The sequence below is a fragment of the Mustelus asterias genome, chromosome 17 (assembly GCF_964213995.1).
Source record: "Mustelus asterias chromosome 17, sMusAst1.hap1.1, whole genome shotgun sequence".
Classification (NCBI taxonomy): Eukaryota; Metazoa; Chordata; class Chondrichthyes; order Carcharhiniformes; family Triakidae; genus Mustelus; species Mustelus asterias.
Window position 1 is genome coordinate 79,553,904 of NC_135817.1, and position 22,939 is coordinate 79,576,842.

At 41.6% G+C, this 22,939-nt stretch overlaps 1 protein-coding gene across 2 annotated transcripts in view; it reads left to right on the top strand.

Annotated features, from left to right (window-relative positions):
- Positions 1-18,296, top strand: part of LOC144506644 (amyloid-beta precursor protein-like) — a 189,115-nt gene extending 170,819 nt beyond the window's left edge. For both annotated transcript variants that reach the window (XM_078233035.1, XM_078233034.1), the window contains 5 exons: positions 3,748-3,969; positions 10,388-10,441; positions 11,062-11,162; positions 14,135-14,281; positions 17,188-18,296. In XM_078233035.1, coding sequence (XP_078089161.1) covers positions 3,748-3,969; positions 10,388-10,441; positions 11,062-11,162; positions 14,135-14,281; positions 17,188-17,289 — 626 coding nt within the window. In that variant the 3' untranslated portion in view covers positions 17,290-18,296. The remainder of the gene's footprint in view (positions 1-3,747; positions 3,970-10,387; positions 10,442-11,061; positions 11,163-14,134; positions 14,282-17,187) is intronic.
- Positions 18,297-22,939: the final 4,643 nt, after the last annotated feature.

Consider the following 22,939-nt stretch of genomic DNA (forward strand, 5'->3'; position numbering starts at 1 on the left):
AGCCAGTGCAGACACGATAGGCCGAATGGCCGCTTTCTGCACCATAACAATTCTGTGAAATGTAAGCATGTGTGTTCTTAAAGCCATTTTCACAATGCAAGTTATAATTTTGTGTTGAATCTGGAGTACTTTTATTCTGGCTTAGTGATTTAAAACATCCGCTATCGGTTTTGCACTTGTGGCTTTGTGAAAAAACTGAATAATTGTTGCCTGGGGAAGTGACATTGTTGTACTCTGTATCTAAGACACACATATTGAAAAATGTTTAGGCTTTGAATTCCGAGCAATGCTGTGCAAAGAATCTTGATAGAAATTACTGCAGTGAATTAGGTTTCCCTTTGTAATTACAGTATGTTATTGCTGTTATGCCATGAGTGTCTCACTTCAGAAAACTATTCGGTTTAAAGTCAAAAAAGCAACAACCTTTGAAGGGGTTACTATTTTTTTACTTTACCATGTTGAATAGAGTTCAGCAGGAATGCTCTTTTTACAAATCAGCTTTCTGGTGGCAGAGCAATTTAACCCTTAACAAAATTAATGATAGTTTTGTCACCTGTTGCAAGTCTTTATATTTCTGGAGACCAATCAACCCTGAGTTCAGATAAACTCAGTGTCTCTTTGCAATCACCATTTGGCAACGATCTGCATTTGTTAACCAAATGTTTTAAGGAAGTTATAATGAACCTTTTTCAGCCTCAACTGGAGTATTGTGTCCATTTCTAGGCACCGCACACCAGGAAGGTTGTGAGGGCTTAGAGAGATTTACGAAAATATTTGTGAGAATGGCTCCAAGTGTGCGGGACGACTTTTCCATGGGTAGATTGGAGAAGCTGGAGGTGTTCTTGGAGAAGAGCAGGTTGAGAGAAGATCTGAGGGTTTGAAATCTTTGATGAATCTGGACAGAGTAACAGAGGAAATGTTCCATTGTTGGAAGAGTAAAGAACTACCAGTTTAAGACGATTGGCAAAATAATCTACACAGACATAAGGGGAAACAATTCTTTACACAATGAGTGGATGCATTGCCTGAGTGTGTGGTAGAGATAGATTCAATCGTAGCTTTCAAAAGGGAATTGGATAAGCACCTGAAGAGAGAGAATTTGCAGGTCTATGAGGAAAGAAGTAGCTAAATTACTTTTGTGGAATCCAACATGGATAGAGCAGGCCAAATGGCCTCCTACTGTGTTTCTACCATTTTATCATTCTAAGATTATTTTGCCAAATCCAGGCAGTTAGCTCAAAGTAATAACTCCTACCCAGAATATTTCATTTAGTTATAGTGCTGCCAGATTCATACTTTTATCTCTGGTTACTCCTCTCAAGGAATTTTTAAAGTTGCATTTATATGACACCTTTCAAATTTCCAATTGAATCCAATAGCCAGTTAATGTATGCAATGTGCCTGCCAGTTTGTGCACAGCTGATCCAATGAATAATAGTGGAATAAATAGCCAGTTAATCTGTTTTTGTTAGTGTTAGTTTGGGGATAAATTTTGGCAAGGGCACTGGGGAAAATGCTTGGTTCACATCTCACCTGAAAGGCTACACCTCAACAATGCAGCACGCTCTCTATGCTACAATATAGAATGATAACCCTCGATTATATACTGCATTCAGCAGTTTGAACCTACTACTTTCTTATTTATAAGTGAGAATATTAGCACTGAGCCAAGCTGACATTTAATTTGCACAATAATTTTTCTATGAAATATTTCACTCTAACTTTTACCATTGTTTAATTTTAATTTATTTCAATTTTCTTCATGAAGGTTCAAATTGGAATACAATTACAGCATCTGAAGAGACCATTATGGCCATTCAAAGAGGCTATAACTGCTGAGTCTAATGTGGCTTCCATTCTTATCTGGCATGTTCATAGGCATACATTCTAGCAGACATCTCTAACTAGCAGTTGGGAGCAACGAGCTTTGCCACTTATTCACTTCCTGTTCAGCGGCACTTGGACCTAAGACTGAGTCCCTATTGCTCCTGATTGTGATGACCTACTTGGAACCTTATTTTTAAATGAAAACAGATAGTGTTGGGCAATACTCAGCAGGTCAGGCAGCATCTGTGAAGAGAGAAACAGAGTTACATTCATGTCTATGACCTTATTTTTAATGGCTGGATTTTTAGCCAGTGTAGTTTCTTGGGACCCTTCTTCCTTTGGGAATCTTAGCAGTTGGGCTATTGTAGTGTCTGGAGAGGATTCCCCCTGAAATATTTATCATATATATATATATATATATATTTATATTAATTACTTGGACCTTGTTATACAGGGCACAATTTCAAAATTTGAAGATCATACAAAATTTGGAAATATTGCAAACGATAGGCAGAATAGTGTAGAACTTCAAAAGGCCATAGACAGCTGGTGGAATGGGCGAACGGCACGTGAAATTTAATACCAACTGTGTGAAGTGATTCATTTTGGTAGGAAGAACACAGAGTCAATATAAAGTAAAGATTACAATTCTAAAGAGAGTGCAGAAGCAGTTGACCTGGTTATGTATGTGCATATAAATCATTGAAGTTGGTAGGTCAGGTTGAGAGAGTGGTTAATAAAGCATGCAGAATTCTATGCTTTATTAATAGGAACATTGAATACAAAAGCAGATAAGTTTTGTTATAAACATGTGTAGAAGACAGGTTTGGCCTCAACTGGAGTATTGTTTCCAGTCCTGGATATCACCATAAGACCATAAGACATAGGAGCGGAAGTAAGGCCATTCGGCCCATCGAGTCCACTCCACCATTCAATCATGGTTGATTTCAACTCTATTTACCCACGTTTTAGGAATGATGTGAAGCATTGGAGCAAGCACAAAAAAGATTCACATAAATGATTTCAGTGATGCGGATCTTCAATTCTGTAGATAAATGGAGAAATTGGGACTTATCTCCTTGGAGAAGAGAAGGTTGAGAGGAGATTTGAAAGCAGTGTTCAAAATCATGCAGGATCAGAACAGAGCAGATAGTGGAAAACTTCCCATTGGAAAGATTGAGAATTAAAGAGCATAGATTTAAGGAATTGGTAAAAGAAGCAATGGTGAGATGAGGAAAATCTTTTTTACATAGTATTAGGATCTAGGATGCACTGCTCGAGAGTGGTGGAGGCATTCAAGAGGGAATTGGATATTTATCTGATGAGAAAGAATATATGGAAAGCTACGGGGTAATGGCAGTGGCTGAGTTGCTCCTTCAGAGTGCCAGCACAGACTTGACAGGCCAAATGACTTCTTTCTGTGCTATAACCATTGTGATTTAAAGGATGGGTTCCCAAAATGAAACAAATGCCTATCTTGACTCTGATGAGCAGAGACAAATGAAATGAAGGGTGTAGAGATGCACCAAGGTCTTTTTCCCTGCTGCCCTCACCACACCTGCACCTTCCTCCCAACTCCTGAAAAAAAACCATATGAACAACAGGTCAATCACTGGTGCAGGGCCTGCATTTCAAAATAAAACTATTTTCACTGTTGGAACATTGTTGTCAAAGTGGGTTACAATGAAATAAAGTCTGTGGAGAAAGGGAGCAACAACTTCCAGAAACTAATCAGTAAAATCGGGATCTTCCAGTTAACGATATTGTTGCCTTTCCAAAGTTTCCCCTCCGTGTTCAAACTAGTAACCTTTGAGCATTTAGTATTTTGAATCGAAGTGGGTTAATATTGAGTTTTAGATGTCAATGCTAATAACCTGTGCACCATTCCAAAAATGTGACCCGAGCATTGTATTAACACAGATGAACTGCTGCAGAAGGAGCAGAGCTACATCGACGACATGGTGGCGAACTCTGTCAGCGACACACGAATTAGCTATGGAAACGATGCGCTGGTCCCATCTCTCTCTGAAACAAAAACAACAATAGAGCTTCTGCCAGATGATGGAGAGTTCAACCTGGATGACCTTCAACCTCTGCACCCATTTGTCATTGACTCCATCCCTGCCAACACGGAGAACGAAGGTAATAGGGTAATGGAAGAGCTGGATTTGAACACCAGGATGTAGGAAGTGGAGAATTGTTGGACACTAAACCCACACTTCAAGCATAGACAGCATTCGGATAGCATGTCAAATTATTTAATGTGCAGCACCATTGAGAGTAAGGGCAGCTATATCTATGAGCTAATGTGGTTCACGTTTTGTTCTGACTTGGAATAAGGTATCAAAGTGACTGTGTAATTGAAATGCTTTACCTATTTAACAGTTACAATTAATATCAGTAGAAAATCACATTTGTTATCCTCACTAATGGTAATTTTATTCCCCCTCTAATTCAGCAGAAGCAGACTAGGTAATATTTTCCTTTATTGTGTATGGTCGAAGTTTCAGTGAATAGTCCTCTCCCCAGCCTGATGGGTAAATATGGCAGCAAAGTGCAAGAACAATACAAAGCCCTTTTAGAAAAATATATTCTATAATAGATATATCTCCTTACTCAAAAATTATCTGAGCATGGCAGACATTTTCTTGATCGTTCAATTTGCAAAGGTTGGTAATTCAGTCTTTTAAAAAATTCTCTAACAACAACTACAAACACCATCTTTTTGGTGGGTAGCCTTGAACATATTTCTCACTTGTCTCCTTGTCCTCCCTCACTCTTTTTGGACCAAGAGAGAAATCCTAGTCAAGCCTGAGACTGTCCTTGCCTAAAGTCCAGAGCTGTCCAAAAAAATCTATTTGACAATTGGAAATTTTGGCTGATTTCTTTCTCCTCTTCCTTCCTCTCCCAATTCTACTCCAGAAATGATGGGTCTATTTACATTGTCCTCTTTGAGATCAGCTAACTGAGTTCAGATACAAATCTGGGATCTCTTGCTCCATATGGTTCTGCTATTGGCAAAGGAATTATTGCCACAAAAAAGGATATCGGAAATTGTGGGGGCGATTCTCCCAAAAATGCTGAATTGGCGAGAAAACTGATCTAGATCATGACTGCAACTTCAGACCCGAATCTCTCCACTCTGTGCAATGCAGAGGTCACTATCGTGAATATAGTTAAAAACCAGGGGGGAGAGGGGGGCGGGCGGGGGCGGCAGGGCCTATTCACGCAGGAGTCTGACAGCTCTGGAACTCTGCACATGCGCAGTGGCCCCGATCTGTCAGTCTCCCCATTTGCTGGCCAGCCCGGAGCCCCCACAGTGTTGCCCCTCCAGCCCCCCGGCCCAATTGCGGCCACCCAGCCCCAACCATCCCCCGTCCCGGAGCACTCTGATCTCCAGCCCCGCCCGCCCAGCAGTGCAATCCAGGGGGCACAGGCTGGCACTGCCAGGGTGCCCATGATTGGGGGCACCACCCCCCCACTGTCTGACCCCCTGGGGGCCCCAATTGCCCCCTCCCCCCTTCACTCCGGTGGGGCCTCCCACTTGTTCCCCAAACATGGGGAGCTACTCTAAACCCTGCTGGAGTGAAGTACTCCTGGCAGAGATGCTATTGGGCCCGGCAAGTTCCGTCCGGGCCTGATAATGACATTTAAAATAGATTAAAAATACATTTAAAACAGATTAAAATCAATTACCTCTCTTCCTGCCGGTTTCCAGTGCGGTCCCGACTGAGCCTGTTCTCTGGCTCGGGAACGTATACGCGAATCCCGCGAAATGGCCGACACGCACATCTCCCAATCTGACCTGGATTTGCGGATGGTGATGGGAGAATCGACCCCTGTGTTTTATCTTTATACTGTTGCACGTTGATAATGCAGTCCTGATCGGCGTGGGTTCCAAATGTGAGCCCATCATGTCTGGGCTATTCTCATGATCATTGTCTTTCACATCACCTCCACTCAGCTCAGAATTAACATCAGCCGTGCAGCGAATTATGTCATTGTTCACAAAGGGCCTTCTCATTCGCCACATTATTAAAAGCTGTTTGATAAAGTGCCACATAGCAGGCTTTTTGTTGAAGCTGAAGCTGAGGCCCATGGGATAAAAGGAACTGTGGCATTATAGATATGAAGTTGGCTGAGTGATGGAGACCAAGTGGTGGTTGTTTTCCGGACTGAAGGTATGGAGTGAGGTTTCCCAGGGGTCAGTATTAGACTGCTTTTCTTGATCTATTGATCTAGACTTGGATGAACAGGGTACAATTTCAAGATTTGCAGATGACACAAAATTTGAGGAGGATAGTGATTGACCTCACGAAGATTATAGGTGGCTATTGGAATGGGCAGACAGATGGCAGATGAAAGTTAGTCCAGAGTAGTGTGAAGGAGAGACAACATGAAATAGCAGGAATGGAGGGAACTGGGCTGCATGTGTACAAATAATTGAAACTGGCATAACTAATGAAGAAATGATTAATAAGCCATTTGGGATCCTGAGCTTTGTAATTAATGTCATAGAAAATGAAAGAATTAAATTATGGTGATTTTTTTTAAAATAAAGTGCTGGTTTAGCCTCAACTGCAGTAATGTGTCCAGTTCTGGATATCACTGTTTAAGAAAGATAAGGTGTAAGAGAAAGTGAAGAAAGAATTCACAGGGTTGAGAGATGTTAGTTACATGGATAGATTGTAGAAATTGCGATTGTTCTCCTTGGAGAAGAGAAAATTGAGAAGATTTGATAGATGTTTAAAATCATGAGGTGGGGGGTGGGTCTGGAGATAGATGGGGATAACCTGTTCCCATTGATGAAAGGGTCAAGATCAAGGGACACTAATTTAAGGTGAATGGCATAAAAACCAAAAGCAACATAAGGAACAACTTTTTTTATGCAGCGAGTGGTTAGGATCTGGAATGCTCTGCCTAAGAGAGTGGTGGAAGTAGATTAAATCATGGCTTTCAAACAGGAATTGGATAAATACCAGAAGGAAAATTTTTGTAGGGCTACAGGGGGAAGGTGGGATTAGCTGAATTGCTCTTACAGACATGATGGGCTGAATAGCCTCCTTCTGTGCTGTAACCATTCTGTGATTCTATGTGGCGAGTTCCCAACTCACCCACTCATTAAGAAGGAGTTTGAGCAAACACCAAGAGCTTCCCGGGATGGAAATGGGAACACACTCCTGGGTTAAATTTATTCATAGGATTTGGGCATTGCTAGAAAGGCCAGCATTTATAGGCCATCCTTAATTCTCCTGAACTGCTCAATCTGTGTGTGAAGGTGACCCACAGTCCTGTTAGGTCAGAAGTTGCAGAATTTGTGTTCCTTCATTGTCATTGGCCACAAGTCTGGATGGTATATGACTTGGAGGAAAATTTATAGAATGGCGTTCCAAAATAATTTACTGTCCTACTCTTTTTAAGACGTGGAGTTGACCCACTCACCTGATGAAGGGGCAACGCTCCCAAAGCTCGTGCTACCAAATAAACCTGTTGGACTTTAACCAGGTGTTGTGAGACTACTTACTGTGCCTAGTCTTTTTAGGCAGTAGAGGTGGTGGATTTGGAAGAAAATTTAGCAAGTCACTGTACTGTATCTTGGTAGATACTGCAGCCAGTAGGTGCCACATTGTAGCTGCCCTGATACAAACAAGTGGAGCATGTTCCATCACACCAGACTTTCACCTTGTTTTACAGAGGCTTTCAGGAATCAAGAGGAGTCACTCACTGTAGAATGTCCAGCCTCTAACCTGCTTTTGCAGCCACAGTATTTATGTGGCAGCTGCAAGCCACTAAGAAGCCAGGTCAAGGACAAATCAGCCTCAGCAAAGCTTAATCCTCTATCTCCTACTGAAATGTTTCCTGACCCAGAGAGAAAGAGAGATAAAGATGGAGGGAATGCAAAAAATATCCCTCTTCCTCATTGAACCTAAAATCAATTTTTTATTGAATGTGATGTTTTTCTTTCCCTCCATGATTATGCTGTTCTCTTTTATCTCTGTTAGCTAAATGGAAACGATGTTCTGGTTTTCAAGATATATTTGGTTGAAATAAATTGAATAGATCTAATCTGCCTGTGTGCCTCACTGCAACAACCAAAGCTAAAGGAAGACAGCGTGCATGGAGGAGAAAGAACATACATCAAAAAATACAAAATGCATCTTAAAACTTAAACCTAATTATTATTAACAATGTGATATGCAACACAGCCCTTTCTGCTCTAATGAGCATAATTAGGATGTGAAAATTTATGATCGCCTGCATAATAGTTAATCTTTTTAATAATGTTCAGCATGCTCAGTTGAACATGCTGCCTCCAAGTGAAATTGATTGTTGAGGAAAAACTGTTCTCTAATTTAGTAAATTTTAAAAGGATGGGAGAAAAAAGTCGAATGGGATACCAGTACAATGACTGAGACCCTAAACCTTTTCCCCTGGATCCTGGAAGCAAGTCTAGTCCGGACTAATAGGGTGACGGTTCCTTCTATAGGGTCATACATGAACTGATTTTAAGCATTCCGATTCGTAGGAATTTGGATCTATAATACAACATTGTCCCCAGTCTGCCTCTTATTGATACATTCGTCCAAGTAACAGGATGGTGGAAACAGTTCCACACTGGTATGGTTAAACCTCATGAGATTGGGACTGGGGCACATTGTAGAGGCAGAGTAGAGGGAGCTTACCTGATTGGGGTATACTTGATGCTAAACCTGAGAGAGAAAATGGTAAGAGCTTCATTTCAAAGCGAATTCCCGCAACTTAACCTCAATAAAACCTAATAACTTAGATGAAATGGAGTTTTGCTCTCACTTCCCCTGTCTGTAAGAAGGGAAGACAGGCAGATCATTTCAAAACCTTTGCCAAAGTTGTTTGATACAAAAGGTCTTTAGCAACCACGCCTTGCCAGGTTATATGGCCTTTGACGCATTTTGTACTTTATACAATCGTGCAACTTAGAACAGGAAACTCCGAGTAGGTGCCTTTTTCCTGAGCTTGTACCCAGTGACACATTTTTTTTACAATTTGGATCTTCAAAGAAGATATTTTATCATATTGCCCATATGGAGATCCAGATGTAGTGCCCTGCTCACTGGAGTGACTGCGCTTGCCCTGATAAGCCAGCTTTCCACTCCCGTTTGGAACAGGTTGTTGAGCAGTAATGTAGGCCTGCATTCTGTAAGGATTGGCAGCTGGCTTTGATAATGGAAAGTGACTGTGTGAGGCCGTGCCAGCACCCTGCAGTCACATGGGAGGCCTACCAAATGCTGATACTCTTAGCAGGATTCTGAACAGATTTCCCTTTGTTTAAAAAAAGACATAATTTAACTTGAGCACTTTTAAGATTTTGGTTCTGTTTCATCTCATTTAACTTGTAAAAGCAGATGAAGTGCAGTATCTTGCAAGAAATACAACCTTACGACTGTTAATCAGATCTGAGCTATCCAAAAAGCACAGGCTCTTTCACTGAAAGTGAAAAATGCATGTTTGTTGGTTTATTAATTACAGGATGTGGGTGGCTTACACACACTCACAGGTACCCTCTGTCCTGTTTCTTAGGTGACTTTCCAAGTCCATAAGTGAGATTAGATTATTTACGCAGCCCTTTTCAATGACTGTTCAGCGAGGCCAAAGGTTTGTAGCAGAGATGGCAAAGAATGACTCTGAAAGCCTGTGTTAATTTTTTAGCAATGTTTGGGGAGGGTTTATCTTGGGCATAGCTGGTAGTTCATAAAGCAGGGTAGTGAAACTTGTCCTCGTTTAAAAGTCAAATCCAACCTGTAATCCTGAACCCTATCTTCTGTTCTATTTATAATGTGCTGTGTTGTCCCAACCCCTCCCCCGTCACCACCACCACCATCGCTCCCTAATACTTAAAAATGTATTCTATTTATACTTTTCATAAATTATTTTCATGGAATCTTGCAGTACACTCAATATCTGTCAGCTGTTCAATTTAATCCCTTACTCTTGCTTTCTCCCAATAAACCCAGTAATTAATTATCTTCAGCTAAATGTCCAAATGCTTGATATAAGTTCCTATGCAATCGGATTCCAATAGGCTTCCACTCAATAGCTATAATTTACAACCTATCAATGGTTTTTTCTTCATTGGCTATTTTAATCTCTTGCTTTATGATCTAATCTAACAATTCTACCGTGGAGCATGTTTACTTTGGGTACCAGTTGCAATTATAAAATTTCACTGTTTAAAAGGAAGGAACAAATAAGTGGCAATTCTTTCTTCTCTCAATATTCAAGCTTCTGGTCTCATTAAAGCAAGTGGTTATTGTGTTGTCCATCAGATTTTTGGGAGAGATTAGACGGGGGTGATGCAGGGAGTGGTCTTTCAGCTGGAAGATAGCACAGAAGCAATTCAAGGTTCCGGTTTTCTAATTACGTTGAGGCTGGTCTCATTTGTTTGGATTGCCAGTGATTATCCTGTTGTGGTTGATGGAGGGGCCTGTACACGCTGCTCATACTCCCTTTTGTTGCTCCTAATTTTGTTTCCCAATTGCTGATTTTTTACTCTTTTGTTTTACTTCTCAATGTAATTGCCCAGTTGAACCAGTTGATGCACGGCCAGCACCAGACAGAGGACTGACCACTCGACCAGGTATCTATTTGCTTGGCTTTTGCGTAATGCTGATTTTTGTGGCTTGAATTAATATTTTTGGTTCCATTTTTACTCATAAATTGCTTACCTCATTTCAATTTGCACAAATATAATGCCCAAATGAGAGAGATTGAGGGATGATTAAGCTGTGAAGGGAATCGTGGGGAATGTTTTGCTGAGGAATTTGATGGTTTATTTTCTTTTTCTCCCCCTCCTTTTTCTCTTTTCCCTTTGTCTCTCTTTTGCCCTCACCTCCCACCTTTATAAGAGCCTGCAGTGTTGGGTTTTCTGTTGATGTCCTATTGTGGTTGAAGGGTGAGGGCAGAGAGAGGACAGAATTTATTTTCTTCTTGCCCTAATGCAAGGTTTTGCTAAGTTACAACTGCAACAGCAATGCCCCTCATCTCTCTAAGTGCTACTTGTTTATCAGTCCAGAGTGAGTTTCATCTCTCTCTCTCTCCTTTCCCTAGCCCTGGAATTCAAGCTCAGTTATAGCATTTCTTTCCTTAGCTGAGAGCAACTAACTTGGCACCTGAAACATTCTTAATTTTATGGGTCAGTTGCACATTCCCATTGCAAAGTTATGGGAAAAAGCCCTTAACGGTTTTGTATATACACAGGTTCTGGACTCACTGGTATTAAGACAGAGGAAATAGCTGAAGTAAAGATGGAGACTGAATTCCGACAGGACTCTGGGTATGAGGTCCATCATCAGAAGCTGGTGAGTGAATTGCTGGCATGGACTGCGATTAAATATTTGAAAAGCATTCCTAATAATTTTGGAACCTCAATTCAATGAGGGGTAACTTAATCTTGAAATAGTACTGTTAATGCAAGGTGGCAGATATCCCTGTTCCTGGATCCCCTTGCTATAACTGACCAAACCACTGTGAATTGTCTGGTGATGTGGCCCACAAAAGCTCAAGCAACTTGTGCTATTTGCACTTATTCCTCCCTTTATGCTGTTCAATTTGTGGCTGAAGATTTAGAAAATGGTATTTTGGGGAGTCATGCTGTTTTAGTCGACAAACGCTGAGTCAGATTTGAGTCAGTGAGTTTATGATGTCGCAGATTAGTGGCAATACATGGTAACCACCAAGTAAGGAGTATGATCACACATACCACTTTACTGCCTGGGTGCAGCTGCAAAACATTTAAGAAGCTAACACTATCCATGGCAAATTTGACCGCTTGATCAGTGCACCTGCCACTGGACTCTATATCCACCCTCACCATACCAATGCACAGTGGCTGCTCTATATACAATCTGCAGGATGCACTGCAGCAACCCAGCAAGGTTACTTCAATAGCACATTCCTCTCTTGCAACTCCCACCATTAAGAAGAGAACAACACCAAATCTCTCTCCATCCTGAATCAGACGTGTTTGGCATTTCATTCTCATTTGATTGGACCGAGTGTAACACATCCAAGTTTGCTGGCGATACAAAGCTAGATAATCATGCGAGCAACGGGGAGAATGGAAAGAGACTGAAAAGGGACATAAACTGGTTAAGCGATTAAGCAAGAAGGTTAAGATGGAATGTAATTTCACGAAGTGTGCGGTAATAGGGGTGACGAGTGAATATAACTTTGTTCAAGGTAGGATACAGGCAACAGAATTTTGGATATCCCCGAATTTTGGCAGGTAGAATATGGGAGGCCAGCCAGCATTGTGTTGGAATAGCCAAACCAAGAGGTAACAAAGAACTTTGAGCTCATCCAAAACTGTACTGCCTGTATCCTATCAAAATTCATACCAAGTCCATATTGCTCCTGTGCTTGTTAATCTACATTGGCTCCCAGTGTAGATCAAATCTCTCATTCTTGCTTTCAAATTCCTCCATGGCTTCGCCCTTCCCTTTCTTTATCATCTCCTCCAGCTCCGTCTCATCCCTCCTTCAATTCCAGCATTCCAGATTTCCATTGATCCACCAGTGACAGATGTTCCTTTAGCTGTCAAGACCCCAGTGCTGGAACTCTTTCCCCTCTTTCCCCCCCCCCCCCCCCCCCCCCCCAAAATTTGGGCAAGACAGAAAATCTGATGGACCATTTAAAGGTCTGTTGAGTCAGATGGGAATATCCGGTCTTAGGGTGCACAATTGGAGAATCCGGCCCTATATCTCCTCCTTTAACATTCTCTTTAAAACTCTTTGATAAAGCTTTTAGTCGTCTGTCATAAAATCTTCATATATGGCTTGGTATTAAGTTTTATCTAATAACATTGCTGTGAAATATTTTGGGACAATTATCCACTTTGGTAGGAAGACTGAAAGAGTAGAATTTTTTTTTAATGGGTTACACAGAAGGATTTGGGGGATCCTTGTACACAAAACATAACTCACAGTTTTTCACATTATCTGCCAATTTTTTGCTCCCTGAATTAACCGATCAATATCCCTTTGCAAAGTCTTTGTATTCTCCTCACAACGTGTTTTCCTAACAAAATTCTACTGTTCCAGTCCTCCTATCAAAGTGAATTTAAAAGCATTAAATAAATGCAAGGTTGGACAGTGACCCTGTTGAAAAAAGAACTAAAAAATAGATGCTTTCCCCCCATTTTTGTCAGTCCTGTTAAGCTTTTAAAAATTGCAGAGACAAAGAAGAAAACATTTCTGATATCTGAAGTATAAAATGTTGTTACTCCCTGCATTAGTGCTTACTGTTCCAGTTCATTCCAGTTTGAAGCAATAGGGGTTTTTCTTTAAGCTATTTACAGGTACCAGATGGGAACCCTGCAGGCAAATGGTTAAATTGGGCACCTCAGTGTTAATTTTGATAATTAAACTGGCTGTCAAATTCCGCAGTGAATCCAAAATAGGCATGATCACATGCTTTTTATTTTAAGAACCAAGTATTCTAAATGCCTTGGCGCAGTTGAGAATAATTGTAATCATGTGTGGTGGGGGAGTGCCTGTGTGTGTGTGTGTCTCATTATTCGTGTCTGTGTACCTGTGTGTGTGTGCCTGTGTGTGTGCGCCTGTGTGTGTGTGCGCCTGTGTGTGTGTGCGCCTGTGTGTGTGTGCGCCTGTGTGTGTGTGCGCCTGTGTGTGTGTGCGCCTGTGTGTGTGTGCGCCTGTGTGTGTGTGCGCCTGTGTGTGTGTGCGCCTGTGTGTGTGTGCGCCTGTGTGTGTGTGCGCCTGTGTGTGTGTGCGCCTGTGTGTGTGCGCCTGTGTGTGTGTGCGCCTGTGTGTGTGTGCGCCTGTGTGTGTGTGCGCCTGTGTGTGTGTGCGCCTGTGTGTGTGTATGGGTGTGTTGGGGGGTTTGTGGGCGTGTGTGTGTGGGCATGTGTGTCAGTGTGGGACGTGTGGGTGTCGGGGGCATGTAGGTGTCTGTGTGTCTCGAAGATTGCCCTTATTTGACAACCAGTCCAAGTAGGGTGAGTAATGAGAATCCTCGCCATTTTAAAAATATACCTCGACTTGTGTGTACAGTAATTGAATTCCTAGGCAATATGGTAAACATTCAGATCTGCACATGCACAGTACTGTTTAAATAAACTCAAAACTGCAATCTTGTGGTTTGTGAAATTTCACAGCAGGTCTCAAAAGATTAAATATCCTGCATGGTTGAGACTTAATGCAACAAAGACAAGCAGCTGCTTTGCTAATATCTGTTGCAATGTGCTATCACATGAATGTTGTGCAGGAAGTGTTAAGTTTGGGTTATATCTATGTGCAATTATTCTTCGTAGGTGTTTTTCCCAGAGGATGTTGGATCAAATAAAGGAGCTATCATTGGTCTCATGGTTGGAGGCGTCGTCATAGCGACAGTGATTGTCATCACCCTGGTGATGCTGAAAAAGAAGCAGTATACATCTATCCATCATGGGGTTGTTGAGGTAGGTTATTATTTACCAACTATTTAAACCCAAGTAATCAGTGGAAGATCTACTGTTTTGGTACTGCTTGTTTTTACGTTGCATTTTGATCCCACTTTTCCAATGTTCTCCCATCTTTGCCTGAAATTTTTAATTTATTGCTTCACTATCAGTTTCTCTGCTTGTTCTCTGCCCAAGTAACCATTATTCATGTGCAAATGATTTGTGCTGGCAAGCAAAGTCTCATTACTCTGATCAGCTCAGGAGCTCGCATTGTCACTCCCTCCAGGGATTTTAATGTAAAAATGCAGCCTGAAGATAGAAAATAGCAGTAATAGTGGTAAGTGTAAGAATTAGTTGCAGGATGTCACACTCCCAGTCACTTGGCCCATTTCTATGTGAGCCTTAATGGTGGGTGTTGTTTTACTGCAGACATGAGGCTGAGCGAGTAATGTGAATTTGTCTCAACAATTAACTAATCATTGGTCCCCGCAAGAGATTGGCTTTGTAAATCTTTTTGCATTCCAAGTTTACACCCTCCTGATACCCTACTGTGATACAGTATCATCTGCTGTCTCTCCATCTAATGCTTTATATAATTTCTGAAGTGTGAGCCTGCACTACGCATTAGGAAGCTATCCAACTTTACATCCTATGATGCTAACATATAAACATACTTTCACTATAAAACGACATTGAGTTTGCAGCACACACAGGCCATTCAGCCCAAAAGCTTTATGCTCCACACAAGTTACCACCTCCAGTGGCCCAATTGGAAAGGAGGCTTGCTACAGAAATCCAGGCTTACTAGTCTGCTTTCTGTTTTTCCCCACTTGTCTGTAGTCTTGTGGTCAGTTATAGTGCTACCTTACTGCTCCCCTTCCTCCCAGAACTACTGTCACCCCAACTAATATCAACCATCTGTTAGAGTAAGGAATTAATCTAGGATCTTGCTACTTGGCTAAGTGCCACATCAGGCAATACATTATCATACTATTAACAGGCAGCATTGGGGACTGTGTAGACAGCATGAATAAATGAATACAAATGCGATGGATCAATTAGAAAGTTCAGTACTCTAACCCCATACATCAGTGCTGGGCTTTCTCAAATAAGTTACAACAGCCATGATGACTTCACTCCAGTGAAATCTCGCAGAGTGGATGATAAAACAGTGCAGCAGGTTCCCACAGTGACATTGTTTTAACACTTTTATACTACGTATGGTTCTTCTCAGAGAAATGAAATTGTTTTCTTTGCATTTTCTGTTAGTTCCCAACAATGTTCAATGCAATTGAGACTCTTCAATCTACCAAACACTTTGAAATGCTTTTCCACATTTATCTCAATCATCTGTGTCTTAATGTTGTCTTTTTAAGTTGTCAAGCACACAGATGTCTCCATGAAGACTGCTTATTATCATCAAGCCGTGCTCAAGCAATTGAGAAGGGATAACCATGTTAGCATTCTCAAGTGGGTCACCCTTGGAGAGTGCAAACCTTTCCCTTAAGAAAACTTGAACATAACTCCATAAAGACCTTGAGTTTGATGTCCAGTAATGGCCAAGTATTTGAAACTCGAGTGCTATTTCGCATACATAGAATTATTACCTTAAATTAAACTATTACTAGTTTGGAAGTATTAATTTGCTTCAAGGACCACCAGTTCGCCTGTTATATTTGATCTTCCTTCATCAGCCATGGCTCAGTTGGTAGCAATTAGAAGGTTATAGGCTTAAATTCAGTTCCAGAGACTTGAGCACATAATCCAAACTGATGCTCTTTGTGTAATACTAAGGGAGTACTGCACCGCCTGAGAAGCTGCCTTTCAGATGAGTCCTTATAGCAGCAGCCCCTCCAGTGAAAGTGAAAGATCCCAGGCCACTATTTTGAAGAGGTGTTCTCCCTGGTGTCCTAGCCAATGTTTACCCCACAGCTGGAAATAGCTGATATAATTATCATCACATTGCTGCTTGTGGGATTTTCCTGTGTGCAAATTGGCTTTCATGTTTGTTACATTACACCAGTGACTACAATTCATAATGTACTTCATAGGCTGTAAAACATTCTGTAGTATTGAAAGTATTGCAAAATAAATGCAAGTCTTTTTTCCCTTGTTATTTTAATAGCAGCTCTTTTATCCTTGACTTTCATGATCTTGTGTACCAGGAGTTAACTACCTTTAGTAATGTACTTTGAAGCTAGAAATTCAAAAACATTCTGAAATTGCTGCCTGTGACCCAGTTTGTAAGACTAGTTATAATGTTGAGGTTTAAGTCCTGATTGTTATTAACAATTAAGGCTGTGTTAATGTATGTGCAGTCCCAAAGTAGTTTTCAGCCCCTCCAATACAGATGGGCATGTGTAAGAAGGTACACTTTGCAAGTAATCATGCTGAATAACTTAACAGGACCGGAATGCAATTTCCAACCAGCTCCCTTGGCTAGTGAGGCAAGATATAATCAGATAATTGTCCGTGAACCCTGTTGGGAGAGCAAGCCTCTGGTCTTCAGGATGGGTTGGCTCAGTTGTACCGTCATTCATGATCACTGGCGTTCAGTCAAGGCTCACAATTGGGGGTATGGTCACGAGGCAGGTCAACTGGATAGTGATTGACAGCGATGGAACTGTACGCCAGGACCAATCAGCCTCTTCAGGAAAAGAGGGAGTGTGGACTGACAAAAGGAAAGAGAGTGGGGGTAGAATCTGCACAAAATGTTGACCATTTTAACTTAAAAATTACTTTGCTACAGTCTATACATGTGTTACCAACTGTTTATGCAATTTGAAGAAAATGAATCAACAGCCTATAAGCAAATAGCACAGACCAGAGCTGGGTGCAGTGCAGTTCCTCAATGTTGTGTGATGCATTATGCAATCTTTATTAAATATTGGCAAAATTGTACAATTCTTGTCTCTTATCCCCAGGTTGATGCCGCTGTAACCCCAGAGGAACGCCACCTCTCAAAGATGCAGCAAAATGGATACGAGAATCCAACGTACAAGTTCTTTGAACAGATGCAAAACTAAAGCGTGCTCGTGCATCCGTTCTAAACAGTAGTATAATCTCCCGAGCTGGACAGCATATGAAAGCTTCTACTGTGTGGTGTTCAGTTTGCCCGAGACACTCCGTGTACCATTATTCTGCTCATTCTCGCCTTTTTTGAACAGCTGTGCTGTAACACAAGTAGATGCCTGAACTGGAAGAAGCGAAAATTAAGAAACAAACACAAATGTATTCTTGATGAGCATTTTAACTGTTTCACTACATGATTATTAATGAATGTTTTTTGTGAATTGTTAGGATTTCTCTGTACTTAGTGCATGATGATGATATTTGTCTCCTACCCAATTGCTATTTATCATGTAGTTTGTTAGCAGGTTGTACTGTAATCTTGTGATTTTGTGCAGATTATGAAGTTCTTCTTAAATTGAGACATGCTTTAACATATTTGTGCTGCAATCGGTGGGGAGGGATTCTGGGTGCTTCTGTCTTGGTTTAAACTGCTTCGCAGGTGAGCGGATACCATGCTGGTTTGGTATTTCTTTTTTGAGGTGGGTGGGTGGGAGGGCTGGAATAGGGCAGTGAGGTGAGAAAAAGCAGGCTTACTATGCAGTAAAATTGTAGTGTTAGTGTTGATTATTCCAGGTAACACAACAGAACATTTTTTTTCTTTGCAAGAGAGCTGCTGTTAAACTGAATCTTCTTTGATGCTGTACAGTGTCTGTGAGCTACAGAATAAAGGAAATGTCTGGTCCCTTGTGCCTGTGTTTTGTGTACCAATTTCAGCGTTGTTTACTTGGGATCTTTTACTCATGTTACTCTTTGATTCTTTTTCTGAATGTAACTGTGTTAGTTGTGTCCCTGTGGCTTGCATACCCCCGTGACAGAGCAAGCGGCTTCATGGGGACATGCTTGAAACAGATGTATATACTGAGATGTGCTCTCAGTGGTAAGATGGGTTGTACAGATGTAGCTTTAAGAATGGCTTTCTACAATGTATTACATAAATAAATTTAACACGATTCTTAATGAACTGTGGTTTGAATACTGTTTTTTTTTAAACACTTTCAATTTGTGTGCAGTGGAGGATGTTTGTGCTGGGGAATGGCAGTGGCTGTAGGTTATTTTTATTCATTTGTTGCATGAGCTTCGCTGGCAAGACCATTTATTACCCATCACTAATCATCATTGAAACCACTGATGAGCCATCTTCTTGAACTGCCACTGCAGTTCATGTGGTGTTGAGAGAGAGTTTCAAGATTTTGACCCAGTGACAGTGAGCCAGTGACAGGGTCCATGATGGTGTATGACATGGAAATTTGCAGCCGGTGTTTCACATGCCTACGCTGCTCTTTTTCCTCCAAGTTACTGTTTTGGAAGATGTGTTGAAGGAACCTTGATAAATTGCTGCAACTTTGTGCTGATAGTGGAGGTGTTTAAGTTAGTTGATGTGGTGCTAATCAAGTAAGCTGCTTTGTCTGGATGGTGTTGAGTTTCTTGTGTGTTGTTTGAAGTACACTGTCAGCGGACAGTATTCCATCACCCTCCTGATCAGTTCCTTGTACATGGTGGAAAAGCTTTGGGGTGCCAGGAATGTTTCTCACTGCAGCAATCTCAACCTCTGAGCTCCACTTATTGGCACAGTATTTGCGTGGCTGGTACAGTTAAGTTTCAGGTCAATGGTAAACCCTCCAGGATGCTGATATTAAGGGGGATTCAATTTTGGTAATGTCATTGAGTGTCAAAGGTTAGATTCTCTTCTTGGAAATGGTCATTCCTGGCACTCATGTGGCATGAATGTTACTTTCCACTTACCAGCCCAGTTCTTGAATGTTGCCCTGGTCTTGCTGCACACAGACACAGACTGTTTCACTATCTGAGGAGTTGTGAATGGTATTGAACACTGCAATCATTTGCGCGTATCCCCACTTTTGATGTTATGATGGCGGAAAGATCATTAATGAAACAACAGATGAAGATTAGTCTAGGACACTCCCCTGAGAAGCTCCTGCAGTGAAGTCATCCAAGAACCACAACCATCTTCCTTTGTACCAGGTATGACTCCAACCAGTGGAGAGACTCATTCCTTCCCTCCACCTCCTGCCACACCACCCCTCATTATTTGCTAAGGTTCCTTGATGCCACACTCCATCAAAAGCTAACTTGGTGTCACCTCATCTCAGATTTAAGTTCTTTTGTCCATATTTGAACTTTTATGAGATCTGGAGTCGAGCGGAACCCACACGGAGCATTGCTGAGCAGGTTATTGCTGAGTAAGTGGTGTTTGGTAGCACTGTCGGTGACACCTTACATCACTTTGCTGCTGATTGAGTAGACTAATTGGCCGGATTAAATGTGTCCTGGTTTCTTTTCTGGCAGGATGTAACTGGAAAGGTTTCCACATTTTCGGATATGTTTGTATTGTAGCTGTAGGTATAAAATTTAGATGGAGAACTGAGCTTGGTAGTCATAAAATTCAAGGCTATGGGCCAAGTGCTGGTAAATGGGATTAGGTGGGAGTTCAGGTGTTTCTTGCATGCCGATGCAGACTCGATGGGCCAAAGGGCCCCTTCTGCACTGTATAATTCTAAGCTCTCTTCTGGTCTTCCTCTCCACTCACTTCACTGCACAATTATCACACCTGTTTCTTTTGCCCGTTTAGTGAGCTCTGGTAAACGTTGAATTGGAAGCAATTTTATGCTATGCACCCCATGCCCTGTATTCACTGAATTACAAATGGTTGAACTTAACTTTGCTTCAGACTTGTAAAGCCAAAAAGCCACTTCCACTCCTTCCATTTGGACTGCACTTCAAAGCAGGACACAAAAGTGAGGGGGCAGATTTTAATCTAGCTTCTGCACTGCATTCATTTTCAAAAAGCACCACGTGATGTGTATTTTGTGCCCATTAGATTAAGGGATGCCAAAACGGCACTGAGAATTTTTACATTGTGCAGACATGAATACTGCTAACAGCAAGGACTTACTAACTGTAGTGCTCCTCATCTAGCAAAGTACTTTTATGTTGAGAACAAATCAGTAGACACTGAGTAATTGAAGGGGAGGGAGCGTTGCTGAAGGGAGGAGAGCAGTAAAGTGCAGGCAGAGAAGGGCTTGGATAGGGGTGGTGCAAGGTAGGGGATCTGGTTAAGCTGCACGGTAGGATCAGAAGGTACATGCAGATTACTTGGAGGGAATTTTCAATGCAGTCTGCCGTCAACTGTGCTTTAGTTGTACCAGTCTTCCCTCCTGAGTCAGAAGGTTATGGTTTCAACTCCCAATCCAGTGACTTGCACAAAATTAGTTCTGACATTCCAATACACAAGCAAGGGACCTGTCATTCAGATGAAATGTGAAACCCAAGGCACTCCAAAGACTTTACTGCCCTTTTGTGATATTATCCCCAAGAGGAGTAAGGAAGTTATTATTTATTAGTTTTACAAGTAGGCTTGCATTAACACTGCAATTAAATTACTGTGAAAATCCCCTTGTTGCCACAGTGGCGCCTGTTCGGGTACATTGAAGGAGAATTTAACATGGCCAATGCACCTAACCAGCACGTCTTTTGGACTGTGGGAGGAAACGAGAGCACCCGGAGGAAGTTCTTGGCCTGGAGAATGTTTATCCCACAACCAACGTAAAAGAAAACTATCTACTCATCATCACATTGCATCTACAACATTCTGGATAAATTAAAACTGGTGGTGGAGTGGGGGCAAGAGCACACAGTGAAGCTAATCCTTCGGATCATGAAGGGACTGACTGGGGTGCCACGTAGGTGGCCAGTAATGTTACGAAAGAAAGCAACCTTTGGTAATGGATCCTCCCCTCAGTCTGATGTAGCAACCAAGGAATTCAACAAAGTCAAAGGCTGGAGGTGTGTAAATGCTGCTAGATGCCAAACCAGATGGCCAAGTGGCAAGAGCACAGATGTGCCAAGTGCATGTGTAACAGTGGATTAATGTCCAATCCACCAAAAGGCCTGTCCAGATTCTCTCAGGAGGAATTTGGTTGAGGACAAGTAGTACCTGTCCCAGATAACTGCATCCCAGAACCATTTATCATTTCATTAAATCCCTTGCATAAGTTTAGAAAAAAAGCAGTCATGCACTTCTTACTGCAAGGAATTGCTTGAGGTAGCGCGAGAAAGGAGTTGACATTGAACTTCCCAGCATTGAAAGCTGTAAATGGTAAATAACCTGAAAGTGCCCAACAGTCTGAGGCAGAAAGGATTGGATAGCGGTATAGTTTCAACTTTTGCTTTTGATTTTCTGGTTCATTTGGTAGCACCCTCATCTGAGTCAAAAGGTCATGGATTCAAGTCCTCACTCCAAAGACTTGAGCACATAATCTAGGCCAACACTGCAGTTCTGAGGGAGTCTGCCATGCTATCTTTTGGGTGCGATTTTATACCAAGGCTTTGTCTTCTCTCTCAGGTGGACATAAAACAATATTTTGACGAGAATCGGGCATTCTCATGTCCTGGCCAATACCTCAACTAACATCATTATCTTGTCATGATCAGATTGCTGTTTGTCAAATCTTGGTGTATGCAATTTGGCTGCAATGTATCCTACTCTAAGACAGCAGCTATGCTTCAAAATTACATGATTGGCTGTAAAATGCTTTTGGGATATTTCAGGAACAGGTGTAAACCATTCAACCCCTGCAAAATTCAATTGAGATAATATCTGCATCTTCACTCCATCTGCCTGCCTTGGCTCCACATCCTTCTAGACCCTTGTTTGGCACAAATCTATCGATCTTTGACTGGTAAATTCCCGAGGTCTTAAATGATAAAATTGCACTTAATCTCTGAGCCTCTCCAAAATGTTCCAAGCCTAGTTCTGGATGTAACAGATGATCAATAGAAGCTCACAGTTTCACAGCTGAAGGCATGATGCAGAGCTGTTTCATCAGTAGTGTTGCAGCTGGGTATACCAGCATGGAATGCTTTCAAAAATCAAGCCTCAGTTCCCAACCTAGGGAATTAAGAAGTGTGAATGCTGAAATAGAAAATGGGATCAGAACGAGAAAGATTAATATTGCAGGTGTGTGATCTATCATCTCATAAATTCAAGTATAGTTCTATTGTTGTATCACAAAGGATGTACAGCAACTGGACTTTCAACTTGACAGATCCATGCTCCACACACATCTGAGAGTCAATAATGATGCAGAGACTTTCTATGGAAAATAAGTGTGAAAGATGTTTTTTTTTCTTAAAATAAGAATTGTGCAAAAGTATATTGACTGAGAGCTAAAGGAAATTAAACTGCCCAGCATTCAGATCTGCAATCTCCCATGGACCCAGTGAATCGCTGTGGGTTATAAAGAATAATTTATTTTCATCTCTCTCACCTTTCCTAATTTGTTGCTTCTAAAGAGTGAAATATCGCCGATCTTTCTGCCATTTCCACTGAATGATGTGTGGTGTCGGCTCTGAACTTTTACCTGATACAACCACATGGGCACACTACGACATCGTATACAATCAACAGGGTGCACTGCAGAAAGTGGTCAAGGTTTCTCCAGCTATTAATCAAACATGCAATCTCCATCACCTCGAAGGACAAGAGCAGCGGATGCTCATCGCCTCCAAGATTGCCACCAAGCCACACACTATCCTGAAAGGCACACGTCGCCACTCCAGGTCAAAATCCAGGAACTCCCTACC